Genomic DNA, 18,443 nt, shown 5'->3' on the forward strand with positions numbered 1-18,443 from the left:
GCGTATCTCTGGTGTAGGATCAAGTAAAAGACCTGGGTTGCCTCTGGGGAGGGGACCGAATGGCTAGGCACGGGGTGGAGGAGGATGCAGAGAACACCCTTTTGTATTTGTACATTTCAGTATTAAATCACGAAGTGCATTACCTATTCAAAAACATATTCAATTATTTTTAAAAATTAAAAATGTCAAGCAGATAGTGTGTAAGACTCTGCACACTTGGGCAAGCTCCTGCACTCCCCAGCTTCCTCTTGCTCCACGAGCCCGCCCTCCTCAAAACCCTCTGCACCTTTCACTTCTCTTTGATTCTTGTTGTTTCTCAGGAGCTTTGCACTCAGTGTTTCTCTCCTGCCTGGCCTCTCCATCACCTCCCATACTTGCCTGGCTGATTCACCCTCCTCTCCCCTCCCCGTCTCAGCCCAAATCTCTGTCTTCCGAAAAGTGGCCTTCTCTGACTCGCTCCCCACCATAGTCCCCGGGATGGGCTGTCTCCCATCGGCTTGTTCGCTGCCGTTCCCAGCACCCAACACCGCACCTGGCACGCAATAAGCACTGCATCAGTATTTGGGGGAATGGATGAACTGGCAGGAAGAGGAGGATACCCTGGGAACACCATGCCATGGGGCTTGGGAAGGATGAGGAGCATTTGGCCAGATCCAGAGCGTGACAGTATTCCAAGCAGAGCACAGGACAAGGTGCAAAGAACAAGCAGCCAGCTTTCTCTAGCAACCTGTCTGCCACCCCAGTTCTTCCATGCCCAAGCTGGGTATGTTGAGCAAATCACCTCCCCTCTCTGAGCCTCAGTTTGCTCATCAGCAAAATGGGGGTGTTGGCAGAGACCTCTCAGATATCTCTGAGTTGCTAGGGGTGGAGTCCACAGATCCCATAGGGAAGGCTTGCGCACAGTTGGTGCTGGATAAATGCTGGGGGAACCGCTGCGGGCGAGGGGAAAGGGTTAAAGCTAGGCGCTTTTTAATTGTCAAATGACTGCGGGCGATTAGCACTGGCAGCTTCCTCAATAATCGCTCTTCTCTGTACCTGCTGGGAGCTTAATTAAAAAACAAAGAGGCTCAATTTAAAGGCCATTACTATGCTAATGTGGCCGGCGGGCGGTGATTAAGCGGCTACCGCAGGCTGCGGGCGGCTCGGGTGGGGCTTGGGGCGATCTGTTACCCACTAAATGGGTGGGCAGCGGGCCCTGCCTGTCCCAGAGGCCGGGTCCCGACCTGTCTTGCCCACCCTTTGCCCGTCCCCAGCCAGAGTGCAAGAGACCCAGGGATGTAGTCCCCCAGATTCTTTTCTCCTTCCCTGGCAGAGGATCCCTGTCTCTGGCAGGAAATGAGTGCCACCCACATTTTCATATACCTCCTTTTAATTCCCGCTCTTGCTCCCTTCACTCCGGGCTTCCCTGGGCTCAGCATGGAGTCCTGCTCCTCTCTGGCACCTGCTTCTCAGAGTGTTCTCTCAGGCCTCTGTAGATGACTCAGCCAGGGGACTCATCCTGCCCACCCAATACAGCTATGTCCCCACAAAAAGTCAGCCCGGCACACAACAGCCCACTGGCTAGCAGCAGGTATCAGACTTCCAAACGTCTGGGGCATTTGCTTCCCAGGCCCCAGCTCTGCATTTCACCAGCTGGGTGACCCGTGTAAGGAAGAGACTCCCACCTCCAGCAGTGGTCACGAGGCATCCATGAGGCCCCTGAGTGTGAAGCTCCCAGCACAGGGCTGGGCTGGTTCCCATGAGTGAGTGGAGTGTAACATCTAGTAGGAACGTCTACCAGCTTCATTCACAGCCTGGATTCAAACATTCAAGCAGGAGCACAGGGCATATGCTCAAGGGCATTGAGAAGGAGAGAGACTAGGCAGTAAGGCTCTCAGTGACTGGGCTAACGAAGTTGATGCTATCCCTGGCTGCATTAAGAGGAGCATAGGATGGGAAATAAGGGAGGAGATGGTTGGTCTTTCCCTCTGGAGGAGAGAGCTCCTGGACTTCATACCTCAAGGGCTTACATGGACAAACTGAGGTTCATTCAGAGGGTGACTGGAATGTGGAGGAACTGCTGGGCACAGTGGTTCAGGCCTGTAATCCTAGCACTTCGGGAGGCGAAGGTAGGTGGGTCATTTGAGGTCTGGCGTTTCAGACCAGCCTGGCCGACATGGTGAAACCCCATCTCTACTAAAAATACAAAAAATTAACTGGGCATGGTGGCGCATACCTGTAATCCCAGCTACTTGGGAGGCTGAGGCAGGAGAATCGCTTGAATCAGGGAGGCCAAGGTTGCAGTGAGCTGAGATTGCATCATTGCACTCCAGCCTGGGCAACAGAGCGAGACTCTGTCAAAAAAAAAAAGAAGAAGAAAGAAAAGAATGTGGAGAAACTGCCATGAAGCCTAACCAAGAGAGGGAGGTGTCACTGTCTTTGAGTCTCTGAAAGGCAAGAAGGGGCTCACTTAATCTGTGGGGCCCCAGCTAAAGCTGGACATTTGAACCCAACATACGACACCCCCAAATCTGTCTTGACCCCATGGTTTTTACCCCGAGCATGTTTTTTTCAGTTGCCTGGTAAAATTTGTAGTAATAAACTTTGGTAATTTTGTTAACATTGAAAACCACCCTGCCTAAGCCTGGAGAAAATGTAACTTGGTAAAATAATCCATATAAAACATAACTGACAGCAGTGAAATGACCACGGTAAGATGTGTCACTGGTCACAAATTAACCAGAGCCCATCGGCAGGATACAATATAGGCAAAAACCTGATGAGAGAGCAAAGCTTTATGGAAATTTTTTCATGAAAAATAATTTATCTCAATGAAAATAATTTTAGGGAAATAATGGCAAAAGTAGAAAATTATTGATCAAAAAGAAAGAAGATTGATCAAAAAATTAAACTGCTTTAATAGAGTTTGTTCCAGAAAACACTTGCTCAATGAAAGTTTATCAGTGTTGTTATAACCCTAATTAAAATGCTATGGTCAGCCAGGCGCGGTGGCTCATGCCTGTAATCCCAGCACTTTGAGAGGCCAAGGTGGGCAGTTCATGAGGTCAGGAGTTCAAGACTAGCATGGCCAACATGGTGAAACCGCATCTCTACCAAAAAACACAAAAGTTAGCCAGGCATTATGGTGGGCACCTGTAATCCCAGCTACTTGGGAGGCTGAGGCAGGAGAATCGCTTGAAACAAGAAGGCCCAGGTTGCAGTGAGCAGAGATCACGCCACTGCACTCCAGCCTGGGTGAAAGAGCAAGACTCCATCTCCAAAAAAAAAAAAAAACGAAAAACAAAACAAAACAAAACAAAAAATGCTATGGTCTATGTACAGCAGTCCAAAATCCTTGGAATCAGAATGGTGGGGTCAAAATATGAGCTGGGTCAACCACTTGGACACTCTAATGGTGCCCTGGAGATCTGAGACTCCACTCCATGGAATACCTGCTTCCCCATTCCACCAGGAGCTCCCTGGAGGCTGTGACCCTGCTGATTTCCCATTATCTAGCACAGAGCTTACTCACGGTGGGTGCTTGCGAGTGCTTACAGTATAGACAAGTCGTATAGTCAAAGTTTCTGCCCTTTCAGGAGGAGCTGAATCACTACATGGGGTTTGGCACAGAGCAAGTAGCTAAGTATTTGTTGGATGGATGGAGGCATAGATGTTTGTACAGCTAGCTGGTTGAGAGGGTGGATGGGTAGCGGATGGGGAGATAGATGGGTGGTGGATGGATGGATAAGTGGAAGGATGGATGCGTGCACACGTGGATGTTCGTATGGGTGGATAGATGGTTGAAGGGGTGGGCGGATGGGGGACAGGTGGATACCTGGGTAGGTGGATGGATGCATGAATTGATGGGTAGATCAATGTATGATTTGATGAGAACAAAAGAGATATGACCAGGCTTCCAGCCTGACCTTTCTTTGTCACCCATATTCCAACCTGACCCACTATCTTCCTAACCCTGAAAATGGCCTCCATTTTCTTCACACCTTTGCTGTTTTTCAACTTCTCCCACCCAGAATGGGCTCTCTGCTTTTCCACCTCGACAGAGAGCCTAACTCTGGCCTCAGACACACACATTCCCAGCCCCAACACTTCCCCCATTGGAATCTTCTGAACTCTTTGAAGTGTCCAGAAAGTCCTTCCTGCCCCACCACTCTGTCCTCCACCTGGCTGAGTTTGCTTGGCTTCAGACTGCGTGGAGCCCCCAGCCCTTCCTGGACACCTGGCTCTGGACCTGGCCTATTCTGGCCATGCAGGACCCCGGAGAGAAATCCAAAGGCCTCTGTCTCCCATGGCCTAGGGTTTCTCACCTTCCACGTGTGTTGTCAGACCTCTGGACTGTAGGGGCCATCATCCTCCCACAACCCCAGTGCCCCCAACCCAGGCCAGAGGCCAGCAGCTCCATGCTCATGAAGCAAGTGCAGAGTTGTTTTGGGAGGAGGCCAGGACAGGTGAGGTTAAAGCAGGAAAGGGCTTCAAGAACGGGGAGGTCTGAGAATCCAAGCAGAGACTGGGAGGGTGAGCAGGAGCTCGGGGACACAGTGTGCCAGGCTCAAACCCCAGCTCAGACACTAAGCAGCCATGTGCCCTCTCCAAGCACCACTTTCCTCTCTAGCAAAGAGTGATGGTGCGGACCCCTCGGGGGTCTGTTGGAAGAGGAGCCCATGGACAAATAAAGCACAGAGCCTGCTATATGGAAACTAGTCCATACATCTTAGTAAACAATAATAATGATAATCATGACCATTGGATTTGGCAACCAGGAGCTGGTGACCTCAATGAGAATAGGGGAAGGTAGCTGGGACCAGCTCAAAGGGTTTGATGAGCAGGTGGGAGGAGAAGGTTCCTACTGCGGACCAGGAGAGGACCTGGCTCATAGTAGGCATTGGGTAAATGTTAGGTGAGGGGGAGAATCACAAAATCGTCAAATGTATTGAATTCACTAGTGAAGGGCCAGAAAGAAGGGGGAAGAGGGTGAACCCAAAAGTTCGTGAAATAATACAGGTAAAGCCCTTTATGTGGTCCCTGGCGGATAGCTCGAAGCCTTTCTGATGCCTGGTTGGCCCAGGATTTTCTGCAGCTCTTCTATCCTGGACTCAAGTCCCAAATTCAGCCAGAAAGGATGCAGGGAAGGATTGTCAGAGGGATGTGATGCTCCACCTCCTACCTGTACCTGACCCGTCTCGCTGATGGCAGGAGGGCTCCTGCCTGTCACCAGGGAAGGTCTGGCCCCACAGAAGCCTCCATATTCCCACCACCCTTTGGAAGTCAGAGCCCCAAAGGTGGGAAACCAGTTGTCAGCTGCCAAGCCCCATGGGCATGGCTGCTCACCCTGTAGTAGTGTGTCTGTGTAAGTGTGTCTGTGTAAGTGTGTCTGTGTAAGTGTGTCTGTGTGATGTGTATCTCTGGGTGTGTCTCCATCCTGGCAGCCCCCACATAGCATCTCCAGCCTGGGCCCCTCCCTGAACTCCAGCCTCGAACAAGCAGTTGTCCCTGGAACTATCTACATGGCTGCCTGAAAGGCAGTTCAGACCTAACACATCCAGGGCTGCGTTCCCCGTTCTTCCCTGCACCTCGCCGCAGACGCCATGTCCTCTAATGGCAACTCCATTATTCTGGATGCTCAGGCCAGGAGATCTTGGACTCATCCCCGATGCCATCCTTTCTCGCGCATCCTCTCGGGTCCCTGTCTGCCTTCTCAAGGCTTCCCCTGCCCTCCTGGCTCTGAACTTACAGCCTCATTGTGCTAACTTCTCAAAGCCACTCCCTGCTCCTCCCTCTAACCTGGTGCCCCCCTACAGCTGCCTAAGGAACCTCGTTAAAATGCCAGTCAGGGGCAGGTACGGTGCCTCATGCCTATAATCCCAGCACTGTGGGAGGCTGAGGTAGGTGGATCATTTGAGGTCAGGAGTTCATAACCAGCCTAGCCAACATGGTGAAACCACATCTCTACTAAAAATACAAAAATTAGCCAGGCATGGTGGCATGTGCCTGTAGTCCCAGCTACTTGGGAGGCTGAGGCAGGAGAATCGCCTGTACCCAGGAAGTAGAGGTTGCACTGAGCCAAGATCATACCTCCGCACTCCAGCCTATGCAACAGAGCGACCCTCTGTCTCCATGAATAAATAAAAATTAAAAATTAAATGCCAATCAGATCACAGTGCCCCCACTCAAAACCTTCCCAGGGTCCCCGTCTCATGTGATTTGTCCCCTCTGCCCCCCATCTCTGCATGTACCTTGTCCTCTGAGTGCATCTGCTCCAGCCACACCCCAGATACTCGGTCCCTGGGGCCTTTTTTTTTTTTTTTTTTTTTTTCAGAGACAGGCTTTGGCCATGTTGAGACAGGCTGGTCTCAAACTTCTGGGCTCAAGCAATCTATACACCCTGGCCTCCCAAAGTGCTGGGATTCCAGGAGTCAGCCACAAAGCTTGGCCTCCCCGGGGCCTTTGCACTGTCTGCTCCTCTGCAGGGAGCTCCTTCCCCCAATATTGTGGATACCATCCCCAGGTGTCTGCTCAAATGTGTGCCTCAGTCATGCCTCTGACTGTTCCTTCTAAAGCTGCAGCCCTGTCTCTCTTCCTTGTCTCACTCTTCTTTGTCTTGTAGTCACCATTCTTCATACTCTGTATGAAATAGATTTATCTATGTGTTAAAATAGATCAGTGTTATTGTCCTTCCGCCCATGAGAATGTCCTCCACTGATGAGAAGGAGCTGGGGGTGAGGGCATTGGTAAGGGCTGTGCCTCTGCTCACTGCTTTAGCCCCACCTCCAGACAGCACTGGGCACCACACAAAGGAGGCACTAAAGAAATATTTGTAGAGCTGGACATGGTGGCTCAGGCCTGTAATCCCAGCACCTTGGGAGGCCGAGGCAGGCGAATCACGAGGTCAAGAGAAGGAGACCATTCTGGCTAACACAGTGAAACCCTGTCTCTACTAAAAATACGAAAAATTAGCCGGGCATAGTAGCACATGCCTGTAAGTTCCAGCTACTCGGGAGGCTGAGGCAGGCGAATCTCTTGAACCCAGGGGGCGGAGGTTGCAGTGAGCCGAGATCGTGCCACTCCAGCCTGGGCGACAGAGCAAGACTCCATCTCAAAAAAAAAAAAGGAAAGAAAAAAAGAAATATTTGTGGAATCGCCGAATGTGCATGTGGGCCTCCCTGGCCAGGCTGGCCTAGGATGGCTCCCGGGCTCCCGGCTGTGCCCGTCCCTCCCTGTCCCCGGCCCGTGACCTCCAGCCCCGACTGGGGGCTCCCAGCAGAGCCCCTGGCGCGGATCAAAGGGCCGAGGGGCCAGTGGCCCCGCACAGCTGCGTCTGCGCCCGGGCTGCAGGAAGCGCCGGGGCAGCCCTCGCGGCAGGCCCGGCCCCGGCCCGGCGAGGAGGCCTGGGGAGGCTGGGAGGCCGGGAGAGGCCCCGCGAGGCCCGAGGAACGCCCGCCTCGCTGCGCATTCCAGCCGCGTGATTGACGCGCGCACCGGGGCCCCCGCCCGCGGCTCCCGCCGCCGCCCGCCCGGCCCGCAGCCACCGCATCAAAGCAGATGTTTGCAGCTGGTTTGAGTTGGATCCCCATCAACAGGCCCTTTTTTGTCTCAAAATAAAAAACAGCTACGCCCGGAATGATAAGGACGCGGCAGGCACGTGGGGGAGATGTCAGCGAGTCCGGCAGGGAGGAGGCCGGTGCGGGGGCTGGGGGGGGCTCCCTCTCCAAGTGACAGGCTGACTCTAGCAGCAGCAGCTGCCGCGGCCCCCGGCCCCCGGCCCCCGAGAGTGTCTAGAGTCCTGTCCCATAGCTCCTGTGAACTGCAGTTCATCCTTCAACGGCCTCATCAGAGCCGCCCACAGTCATAACATAGGCCACCACACTGAGCACTTACTGTCGGAAAGAAAGGCTCTATGGCGGTGCTACCCTGGGCACCTCCGACCAGCCTGGGGAGGTGTGACACAGGGAGGTCAGTACATTTTGATGATTACCTGTAAGGTGGGCATTGGGATCGCCAGCTTTCAAATGGAAAAACCAGTTCAGAGAGTGGAGGTGGCTTGCCCAGGCCAGGCAGCTAGGAAGTGGCAGAGCTGGGATTCAGACTCACACCTTTGCCTCCAGAACCAGGTTCTTAAGTATGTGTCATGTCACCTTTTCCAGGAAGTCCCCAGATGGACTCCTGCTGCATTCTGTGCCTCTCAGCTTGCCCACCATGCCCCCAGTACCCCTCCCAAGCATGCATCCTTTGGGATGAGATTCCATCCAACTCATGCCCCAAGCATCTTCCATGATCCTAGCCCAGATTCAGCCTCCATGGGTGTTTACTGGGTAAATGTGAGAGGGTGTAGCCCGTGGGAACAGAAGGGTTGCAATTACAGGGGCCAAACCTCGGGGTCCCCACGGAGGGAGAAGGTGTTTCCAGCAGTCGTTGCCCCAGGGGCTGTGGGGCTTGGGCATGGAGAGGCCCTAAAGGAAACCAGCCCAGAATCTTCCTGGTCCCCAGTGCAGCCTATACCTATAAAGGGACAGACGGAGAGCACAGACCCAGCAGTGCAATTAGGGTGCTTCAGACAAAAATGGGATGTAGCAAAGAGGAAGTTCCAGAGACTTAGATTGGGGAGGAGGAGGGAGCACACACCTATTGAGATCCCTCCTGGACCAAGCCTTCCCACATGGGTTAAAATTACCAGATTCTCAATTACCCACGGAGGGAAAGGTCAAACCTCCATTTTACGGAACAGGAATCTGAGGCTTGGAGGAGGAGGGTGACTCACTGGAGGCTGTGCAGCTGGCTATGGAGGTATGGGAGCCACCCCTGAAAATGGAGTGGGGACTGACAGAGCTCTTGAGTGAGCAAGAGAAGGAAGGGGCACGGGATAGAGGGTCCCACTGGCCCCCACCTTGAGTCAGATGTCCAGGCCTGGTCCAATCACTTCAGGTCACAAGAGTCACTTAGTACAAACATGGTACCCCCAGGGTCTTTCCCTGGGTACAGGGGATGAGGGTGCTTTTAGGGTGGAGGACTCCCAGCCCCGCAGGAGGCATGCATGGAGCTCCATGGATACAAAGTTAACAAACTGGACTCCAAGTTGTGTCATTGTGAAGGGGCTGAGGCGGGAGGAGGGCAAGTTCACTTACCTTGTTACCTGGTGGCAGTCTCAGACCCCTGGGATTAGAATACCTGATGTTTTCTTGTGCTACCTGGCTGCCCATTTCATTTCACGCAAGGTTGTGCATTCATTTGACAAACACTCACTAAGCACCTTCTCCATGCCAGAGCCTAGGGGATAAATTAGACCCTAGGTCAGTAGGGACTGCAGACACACAAATAACTAGAGAGTGGCTGGGATTCTGGGCATCAGGGAAGGCTTCACAGAGGAGGTGACACTTGAATTGGGTCTTAAAGGATGGAGAGTTTAGCAAGATGCAAAGGAAGGAGGTAGAGAAGCCAGGCCTTGGAAGCAGTTGGAATTTTAAGCCCTAAGGAAGCAAGAAGTGACTTGCTATGTTCAGGAGTAGTGAGAAGCCTGGCAACAAAAGCCAGGTGTCACAGCGTGGGTGGGGCCTTGAGTGCCACAGTGAGGTCTTTGGGCTCATCCTGACATTTTTGGGTGCTCTTGGACTTTTGGAAGTGAAGAGGGTTTGTAATCTGATTTAACTTGATGAGGAGTCGAGACCAAACTTTGGATGTCTCTCCCCTAACCTTCTGCTTTCTCTGTGAAGTGGGAGGTGGCAGTGTCTGGACAAAGGCTGTGGGGAGGGGCTGGACAGGGTTGTGTTGACGGGTGGAAGAGGCCCACTGAGAGTAGGTTGACACTCATGGAGTGTGGAGTGTCAAATGTTCTAAGAACCCAAGGAAGAGCCACATCAACTGTAAAGGGCAGTGACAGGGTGTGGGAATGGCACTGAGGAGAGGGTAGGACATCTTGACTCAGTAAGGATAGTAAGCGGAAGTTGGGAAGTCCTGGAGAGTTGGTAACAGTGATCACAGTCGCTGTTTATGGAGTCCATCTCATGGGCCTTGCCCTGTAAGGCAGTCTCCATCATCATCCCATTGGACAGGTGGGGACACAGGCTCAAGAGAAGGGATTTGTGCAAGATTCCAGTGCTAGGAAGTGATAGGCCCAGGATTCCAAGCTTGGCATCTGCTGTCTGGACCCTAAGATCTGCGCATGAAGACCTGCTTGGAGTGCTCCCAGGACGTTAGGAAGCCGATGTTATTGGAGGTAAAAGAATCAGCCATACTCTGTGTCTCTGCAGTTGTCAATGAATCAGCCATACTCTGTGTCTCTTAAGAAATTAATCAGAGTTGTAATCCATGTTCACATGCTCCTGAAAAAATTGGTTTTCAGGAGTTTTGTTTATTAGCCTTATGAGTTTAATAAATTGAGCATTAAACAAATACACCCATAAAAACTCAGAGGATATGGAGATATCTTCTCACACCCTGGGACTCTTCATAGGAAGGACATCCCTGAAAATGGAATTTCTTACTCCATAATCTCAGATGATCCCACAGCAGGAGGAAAGTGTTTGCCTGTGCGGGAGATGCAAATGCCCAGCCCCACCTTCTGGGGGCCGGGCTTATGTTGAATAATAAGAACGTGGGGTGAATTGGTCCCCAAGTCTCAAGAACAGACAGACACGGGCATGGTACCCGGGGCCCAGGGCAAGGGCATCTTATGGGCAAAGGCACGCTGAGATGTACAGAGCAGGGAGGGAGTATCTGGTGATGCTGCTGTGTGACCTGGAAAGAGTGACCTGGCCTGTGCACATTACTGTGGTCATCTGTAAAATGGGAATAATGGAAACAGCGTCTTCCTTTCAGGATTTTATGAGGATTGAATGAGGTGACACAGGTAGCTGATAACTGAGCATTGTTAGTGCTCAATAATGTTCTGAGACTGATAATGGAGCCAGGAGTGCTCTGTCCAGATCAGGCCAGACAAGCTGGAAGGGCTGGCCAGAGCCCAGGGTGGTGTGAGAAGGAGGCACAGTGGGGCCCTGTAAACCCAGTCAATGTTAGGATGGGAGGCTGCAGGCTGCTCCCAGGAATCATGGAGACCCTAGCAAGGGCGAGTAACAAAGGCGTTTTGGGCACACACCAAACCAAAGAAAGGCAGAGAAGGGCAGACTTCTGTGGAGGACCTCCTTCATGCCAGCATGGTGCCAAGGGCTTTAAAGGAATCCAGCCCCTGCCAACAACCCCATGGTTGGGGATGATCATTCCCATTCTTTTTATTTTTTATTTTTTTGAGATGGAGTCTCACTCTGTCGCCCAGGCTGGAGTGCAGTGACGCAGTCTCAGCTCACCACAACCTCCACCTCCCGGGTTCAAGAGATTCTCCTGCCTCAGCCTCCCAAGTAACTAGGACTACAGGTGTGTGCCACCACACCAGCTAATTTTTTTGTATTTTTAGTAGAGACAGGGTTTCACCATGTTGGCTGGGCTGATCTTGAACTCTTGACCTCAAGTGATCTGCCTGCCTCAGCCTCCCAAAATGCTGGGATTACAGATAGAAGCCACCGCGCCTGGCCTGATCACTCCCATTTTATAGATGAAGAATTTGAGGCTCAGAGAGGTTAAATGCCTTGCCTAAAGCCACACAGCAAGGAAATTATGGAGGTTGTGCCTGCCACACCCATTGCTTTATACTGACAGCTTACTACATCTTCATGCTGAGATGCAGGCAGTGTCTTTCAGCCCATCGTACAGATACATGAGCTGAGGCTCGAGAAGACAACATTACTTTCCCGGTTACCAGCTAGCAATTGGTGGGACAAGGCATGGAACTCAAGTCCACGTGATTCCAGTGCCACCTGTCTGTGGCTGGGCCTGCTTTTGGGACTGGCTCCACAGTCCTCCGTGGTAGGAGGCACGAAGAGAAGGGCAATGGAGGCTCACAGAGAAGAGGGGACCCCGCTGGTATCCCCAACGCCTCCCACACGAGCCATTAGTCGCTCTCACCCCAGCCCAGTAGACAAAGGCAGCCCGGTAATTGGGAGTGAGTATTTCATTCATCCCCCCCGATGTTTTATTGGGTGGAGAGATGCTTGGAGACCAAACGGATGGCGCATTCTGTTTATAAAGTGCGTGCAGTTTGTTTTATTTCCCGAGTTTTTGCAATCTAGATAACAGATGATGCCCTGAGTGGCTGGCGCTGCCTCCATAATGGCGGCACCGAGCCTTTGGAGAAGTATTAATAATAGATTGTGTTGATGAGTTTGGAGAAAGTAGCAATCGACCCCCTGCTGCCAAGGCATTAGCGCGGCTCTTCTGCACACAGCCATCACCGTGGCTTTGACTGCAAATGCAGGTCACCCGCCCTGCTGCCCCCTCCCCAGCCTAAAAACGGCTTCTCTCTGGGTATGCCGACCCTGGCCTGGGACCCTGAGACCCTGGCCCTGCCATGCTAGCAACGACGTAGCCAGTGTCTGTCCGCTGGGAGGCCACAGAGGTCAGGCTACAGACCTTAGTAGGGCCACTAGGTCAGGTAGAGCCTGGGGAGGGGACAGAGGGGCACTGGGGGTTGGGAGAGGAGTGCCCTCCATGTCAGAGTGGCAGGTTCTACAAACCCAGGCTCATTCCTCAGCCCCTCAGTAGAGCTGGACAGAAAGCCGGATTCCCAGGGCCTCTGCCTGAAGCTGTCACTGACAGTTGGGTAGATTGTGCCCTGAACAAGGTGATTCAGCCAGAGGGCCAAATTAGAGCCAAAATCCAGCCCACATTCCCCTTACAGAGCCATGCCCTGCGGGCTGCTGGGGTACAACGTGTCCACAGCAGAGCCTGGCCTCAGCCTCGGCTCACCCCAGGCCTTTACTCACCTGCTCTATGAACACTCACTGAGGCCCCCTTGAGGATCGAATGGGGCTAGGTCCTGACTCGTGGAACCCCGGTAGAGTTGGTAGAGTAGGGCACCGACAGGGACATGCAGGTCACTCCACCGTGATACCCACACACTGAGTTACATGCTCAGCTTCCTCGAATCCTGACAACAGCCTTCAGGAAGGGCTTGACATCTCCATTTTACAGGAGTAAACTGAGGCTGGGGGAAGCTCAGGGAGCATAGAGGAGGCCACCTCCCCCAGACTGGGGCGTCAGAGGAGGTTTCCCAGAGGAGGTGGCATTGGAGTTGGGCATTGCAGGATGAGTAGGAGCCTGTTGGGTAGAATAGAGGTGGGTGGCAGGGGTCTCTGGGCATGCCCCCAGCTGAGTGCCCTGGCCAGTGCTCGGGCAGCAGGCAGAGCTCAAAGTGGCCTTGCCCACTTTGCTCCACCAGCTCACCATGGGTGGTTCTGACGGCAGCCCCGAGAAGGGAGGCAGGCAGTGCCTCCCATTTATGGCCATTTCTGTTCCAGAACCGATTAGTAGAGAATTGCAGCTGTAATCTGTGCCCGTGATGGCGGGCCATAAAGAGGGATGGGATGTGCACAGCACTCCCAAGGTGGCGCCCGCAGACGTGGCCCGGGGATGCCGGGAATGAAAAATGGTTTTAATTCCCTCCCAGCAGCAATAATTTGATTCTTCATAAATTTTTCCATCAAAGTGTTGTTGAGTTGAGTTCCCACAGAGCAGGACATGTGACAGGGTGGAGGAGTGTCGGGAGGAGCGGTCAGCAGACACAGCGGAGGAGGGTGTGCTGCTCAGCCCCTCCTGCTAGTGCTGGCCAGGGCCCGGAGACCCCCGCCCTCATTTGTCTGCGGAGATGATGGGAGATGCTACCACTTTGTCACATAGGGACTGAATTAGGCTCAGCCTGGTAGTTGGCTCCAGCATTTGCTACCCATTCAACCCAGAGCAAGTGACTCTGCCTCTTAGCGCCTCAGTTTCCTCATCTCTAAAATGGGGTTAATGTTCATTCTCTTCTTGTAGGGTTGTTGCAAGGATTAAATGCATCTCTGCACATAAGGTGCTTAGAGCAGGGCTGGCATTCTGTACGTGCTCAGTAAATATCTGTTCAGGATGAAGATGCGTAAGCTGTGACAGAGGGATAGGAAGATGTTAGCCAAGCCAAAGGACGGAGAAGGAATATGTTGAAAGGCTGCCATGATGGTGCTTTGGGGAAACTTCAGGCTGTTCTTTGGGGCTGAAGCCTGGGGAAGCAGAGGGTAAAGAGGGGAGAGGCAGGATCATGAAGGGCCTTGAGTACCAGCCTCAGGAGCTCGGATGTTCTCCAAGGCCCATGGAAGCCATGGAAGAGTCTGGAGCAGGGAAGCAACCTGATTCGATTTGTATTTTAGAAAGATCTCCCTGGCTCCTGTGTGTGTGATGGCTGCTGTGTGGGCTGGGGTTTGAAGGATTGAAGGGGCCAGGAGCCCAGGGAAGGGACCAGGCAGCTGCTCGGGCAGGAGAGGAGAGGCCCAGGCTGGGCAGTGGGTTAGTCGGGGCTGGGAGTTGCTTGGATGTGTTGGTGAGGGAGAATCAGAGGAGCGGCAGATGGGGAATTTGAGTAGAAAGGGATCCTCTCCAGACGGGGGCTGACCTGGCCCCCAGGAAAAGTTTGGGTGGACCCTGCACACTGCCCTCTAGTGGCCACCATGTCTCTGAGCTGGAAGGGCCCTGAGCTGCCTCATTTGGGAGAGGTGACTCTAGGCAGGTTGCCAGCACCCGTCCCAGAGCCACTGGGGGCCTGTAGGCAGAAGAATAGGGCTGCAGGGCCCTCCTACTATATTGACAGTGCCCAAGGGGGGCCTCTCCCTCTCACCTAGGTCTGAGGGTCAGGGTGGCAAGAGGGAGAGGCCCTCGGCAAGAGTGGCCTCTGGGAGGGACTTCTGAGCACAGCCCACACACCCACATTGTGCATCCGCAGGCTCTTCGCGGCCAAGTGCAGCGGCTGCATGGAGAAGATCGCCCCCACCGAGTTCGTGATGCGGGCGCTGGAGTGCGTGTACCACCTGGGCTGCTTCTGCTGCTGCGTTTGTGAGCGGCAGCTACGCAAGGGCGACGAGTTCGTGCTCAAGGAGGGCCAGCTGCTGTGCAAGGGTGACTACGAGAAGGAGAAGGACCTGCTCAGCTCCGTGAGCCCCGACGAGTCCGACTCTGGTGAGCTGGGGGCAGGCCTCGGGGATGGGGCTTGCTGGGGTGTCCTGGGGGGGGGGTCCTGGCTGGAAAAGCCATCTCCTGCTTCCAGGACCTGAGCTGGACACAGATGATGCATGCACGTCCCGATGCATTTGCACACTGATGTGTCCACCTGCGTGCACATGACACGAACGTGCATCTCCCCAGGCTCACAAAATGTGCTCTGCTCACTACCTGAGAGCTATACATCCATACATATAAACACATGTGTGATCACATGTACACACAAGCACATAAAATGCACACAGGAGTATCCCTACCCTGAGCATATATACATGTAAATAAATGTGGAGATATATGTTCACATACCTGGGAATACAAAAACCACACTTAGGCGTACACACACATAGGCATATGATACAGCACACGTGTGCACATTTAGTGGTATTTAACCAATCCACACGGCTGCACATGCATGTTTGTACACATGCTCACATGTACTGTGGATTGCGCATGTGTGTACACACACAGCTCTTATTCTCTGGCCCATCCCCCTTGTGCTCTCTTTCTTTATGCCCCCCACACACACAGCACAGCTCCACAGGGGTCCTCACCAGCACCCGGTCCACAGGCTGGGGACACCTGAGAGGCAGGGGCCTGGTGTGCTCTCCCCTCCTCGGCCCCCTGAAACCTTCATCCGGTAAAGCAAACAGCCCTGGGCCATACTGTTTCCCAGGCAAGGGATAGGGGCTGGGCCCTTTGTGCTTGAGGGAAAGACCCCATTTCCCAGGGTGAAGGACCCTCCCTACTCTGCTCTAGCCCCCAGAAGGATGAGGGCAGTTTGGAACCCTCTTGGTGGACAGGGCAAGCCCAGCCAGGAATGAGCCTTAAGGAGGGAAAGCCCAGGAAGTGGCTTCAGCCCTTGTTCATGGGAACAGTGGGGAAGGACTGGAGCAGGCGGTGTGGAGAGGAGGTGTCCCGGTCTGCCAGGCCCCGTGGTAACCTGCAGCCCTGTGGCAACAGGATCTGCCATATGGGAAGGGCTTGCCATGGCCAGCAGCGAGTTCTCCACCATCTGTCCCTACCCCTCCCTGGGCAGGGCACCACTGCAGCTGGCCCTATGGCTGTCCAGACTCCTGAGGAAGAGCAAAGGCTGGCCAGGCGCCAGTGATCCCCTCATGCCAGGCCCAACAGAGGGGTCTCAGTGGGAGATCACCCCCACATTCTGAAGAGGACAGGATAGAAGAAGGGAGACCAGCCCAGGGGGCAGCAGGAGGCCCAGTGGTGGCTGGGGAGAATTGGGCCAGTGGATAGTTTGGCCATCCATCTGGGGCTGGCATTTCTGAGACCCAAACCTGGGGCGTGGAAGTTCTGTGTGTGTGTAGTGGGTGTGGCTGTAGTGCTGGGTGAATGCACACGCTGTATGTCTGTTTACATGCATGCATGCCTGTCTGTTATTGCCCATGAGCATGGGCCCGTGTGTGTGAATACACCTGTGAGCCGCTTGTACCAAGTGTGTGAGTCTTATGAGTGTGTGCGTATGCGACGCTCATGAGCACTCTTGCATGAATATCTAAGGTGCATGTCTTGCACACTTCTGCGTATGTCCACACACAGAGCCACGTGCATGACCATGTGTGTATGCCTGTGTGCCTGTTTCCTGAGTGGGCCTGGCTTCCTGAGTGTGTGTGTGGCCGCATGTATGTGTGTGCACGCCCATGCTGTGCTTGTCCAAGGTGCACCTGTCTGAGTTCCTGTGCAGGTGTGCCTGCGGCCCAGGATGAGGAAGTGAGGAGTGTGTGCCGGGGAAGGGAGTTGCAGGGTACAGCGGGCAGGAGACGAGGGGCCAGGTGAGGCAGGGCCCGAGGGCCAGAGGAGCGAAGTAGGCCTTATCCTGCGGGAACTGGGGAGCCATGGCAGGTGTCAGCAGAGGGGTGCAGTCTCCTGTCGGGCAGCAGGTTGCCAAAGGGGACAAGACTGAGGCCTGGGCTGTCCCTGGCCCTTCCTGACAGGCCGGGTTGTGTCCCCCACAGTGAAGAGCGAGGACGAAGATGGGGACATGAAGCCGGCCAAGGGGCAGGGCAGCCAGAGCAAGGGCAGCGGGGATGACGGGAAGGACCCAAGGAGGCCCAAGCGACCCCGGACCATCCTCACTACACAGCAGCGAAGAGCCTTCAAGGCCTCCTTTGAGGTCTCATCCAAGCCCTGCCGAAAGGTGAGGGGCGGCTGGGGGGTGGGGCTGAGGGCTGCCTTTCTGGATACCACCCCCTGCTCCTGCTGGGGCTAGGGACATCCCTCCATCTCTCCCCGACATTTCATCATCCCCTTAAACCCACCGTCTCCCAGCTGCTGCCCCTGGAGGGCCTGACCTGTCCCCCTCTCTCTGGGCCAGGTCCGAGAGACACTGGCAGCTGAGACGGGCCTCAGTGTGCGTGTGGTCCAGGTCTGGTTTCAGAACCAAAGAGCAAAGGTAAGAGGCCCCGGGTAGGGTGGGAGTAGAGGGGGCAGCCAGAAGACAGGGGTCCAGAGGGGGTGGGGCTGGCCATGCCTGGGGGGAGGGGTGGCACCGGCCTGAACCAGCTCTCCCTGCAGATGAAGAAGCTGGCTCGGCGGCACCAGCAGCAGCAGGAGCAGCAGAATTCCCAGCGGCTGGGCCAGGGTGAGCTGGGGCCGGGGCTGTGCCTGTCCCAAGGCTAGGGACCAGGGGACCCGGGATGTGTCCTTTAATAAAACTTCTGAAAAGCCTTCCCCCAAGGCCATCAGAGCCCAGGGAACTTCTGCCTTAAAACCATGGAGACATAGAGAAATAGAGAAGCCATGGGGACTAGGGGACCCTGGGAGGAGAGACAGAGGCAGCTAGACGCGGGCTCAGCCTTCAGCACACGCCCTCTTATGCCGTCCTCACAGATCACTGCAAGGGAGGGTATTGCCATGTCCTGTTTCACAGATGAGGAAACTGAGGGACTCCCTGGGATCCCTCCCTCAGCCAGTCAGGTGCAAAGCTGGACCTCGGCCCCAAGCCTGGTGCTCAGAGCCTGTGCCTTTAACAGGAGGACACTACCCCACTGCTGGAATTCTGCAGGCAAAGCTTGTCCGGGCAGGCGAGAGGCTCCTGCTGAGGTGTGAGGGACTGGTTTCAGGGACATGAGTCAGGTCCCTCATCACTGGGCTTCACCAAAACTGCTGTTTCCACATCAGAATCTCCAGCCAGGCTGGTTACTGGGACGCATGAGAATTTGAACCTTCAAGACCATGAAGGGAGGCGCAGGGAGCTCCCTGGGACTACAGAAGCGGGTGGGGGACACAGCTGCCTGCTCCCCCATGAGAGGGAGGCTTCTGGCCAGGTGCCAGGGCACTGGGGGCCAGGCCAGTGACCTAGGCTGGACTCAGCCTCAGAGCCTGCTTCTTCCTCACTCCCCCTCTGCCCTTTCCAAGGCTACATT

The 18,443-nt window shown here is 54.3% G+C and overlaps 1 protein-coding gene across 4 annotated transcripts in view; it reads left to right on the forward strand.

Moving 5' to 3' along the window:
* The window catches only part of LMX1B (LIM homeobox transcription factor 1 beta), an 87,402-nt gene that overhangs the window by 63,088 nt on the left and 5,871 nt on the right, over window positions 1–18,443 (forward strand). For 2 of the 4 annotated variants that reach the window (XM_054236833.2, XM_035257770.3), the window contains exons 3-6: window positions 14,789–15,021; window positions 17,013–17,215; window positions 17,393–17,470; window positions 17,593–17,659. In XM_054236833.2, coding sequence (XP_054092808.1) covers window positions 14,789–15,021; window positions 17,013–17,215; window positions 17,393–17,470; window positions 17,593–17,659 — 581 coding nt within the window. The remainder of the gene's footprint in view (window positions 1–14,788; window positions 15,022–17,012; window positions 17,216–17,392; window positions 17,471–17,592; window positions 17,660–18,443) is intronic. The other 2 variants (XM_054236840.2, XM_035257778.3) reach the window with 1 other exon arrangement.

The sequence above is a fragment of the Callithrix jacchus genome, chromosome 1, assembly GCF_049354715.1.
Source record: "Callithrix jacchus isolate 240 chromosome 1, calJac240_pri, whole genome shotgun sequence".
Taxonomy (NCBI): domain Eukaryota; kingdom Metazoa; phylum Chordata; class Mammalia; order Primates; family Cebidae; genus Callithrix; species Callithrix jacchus.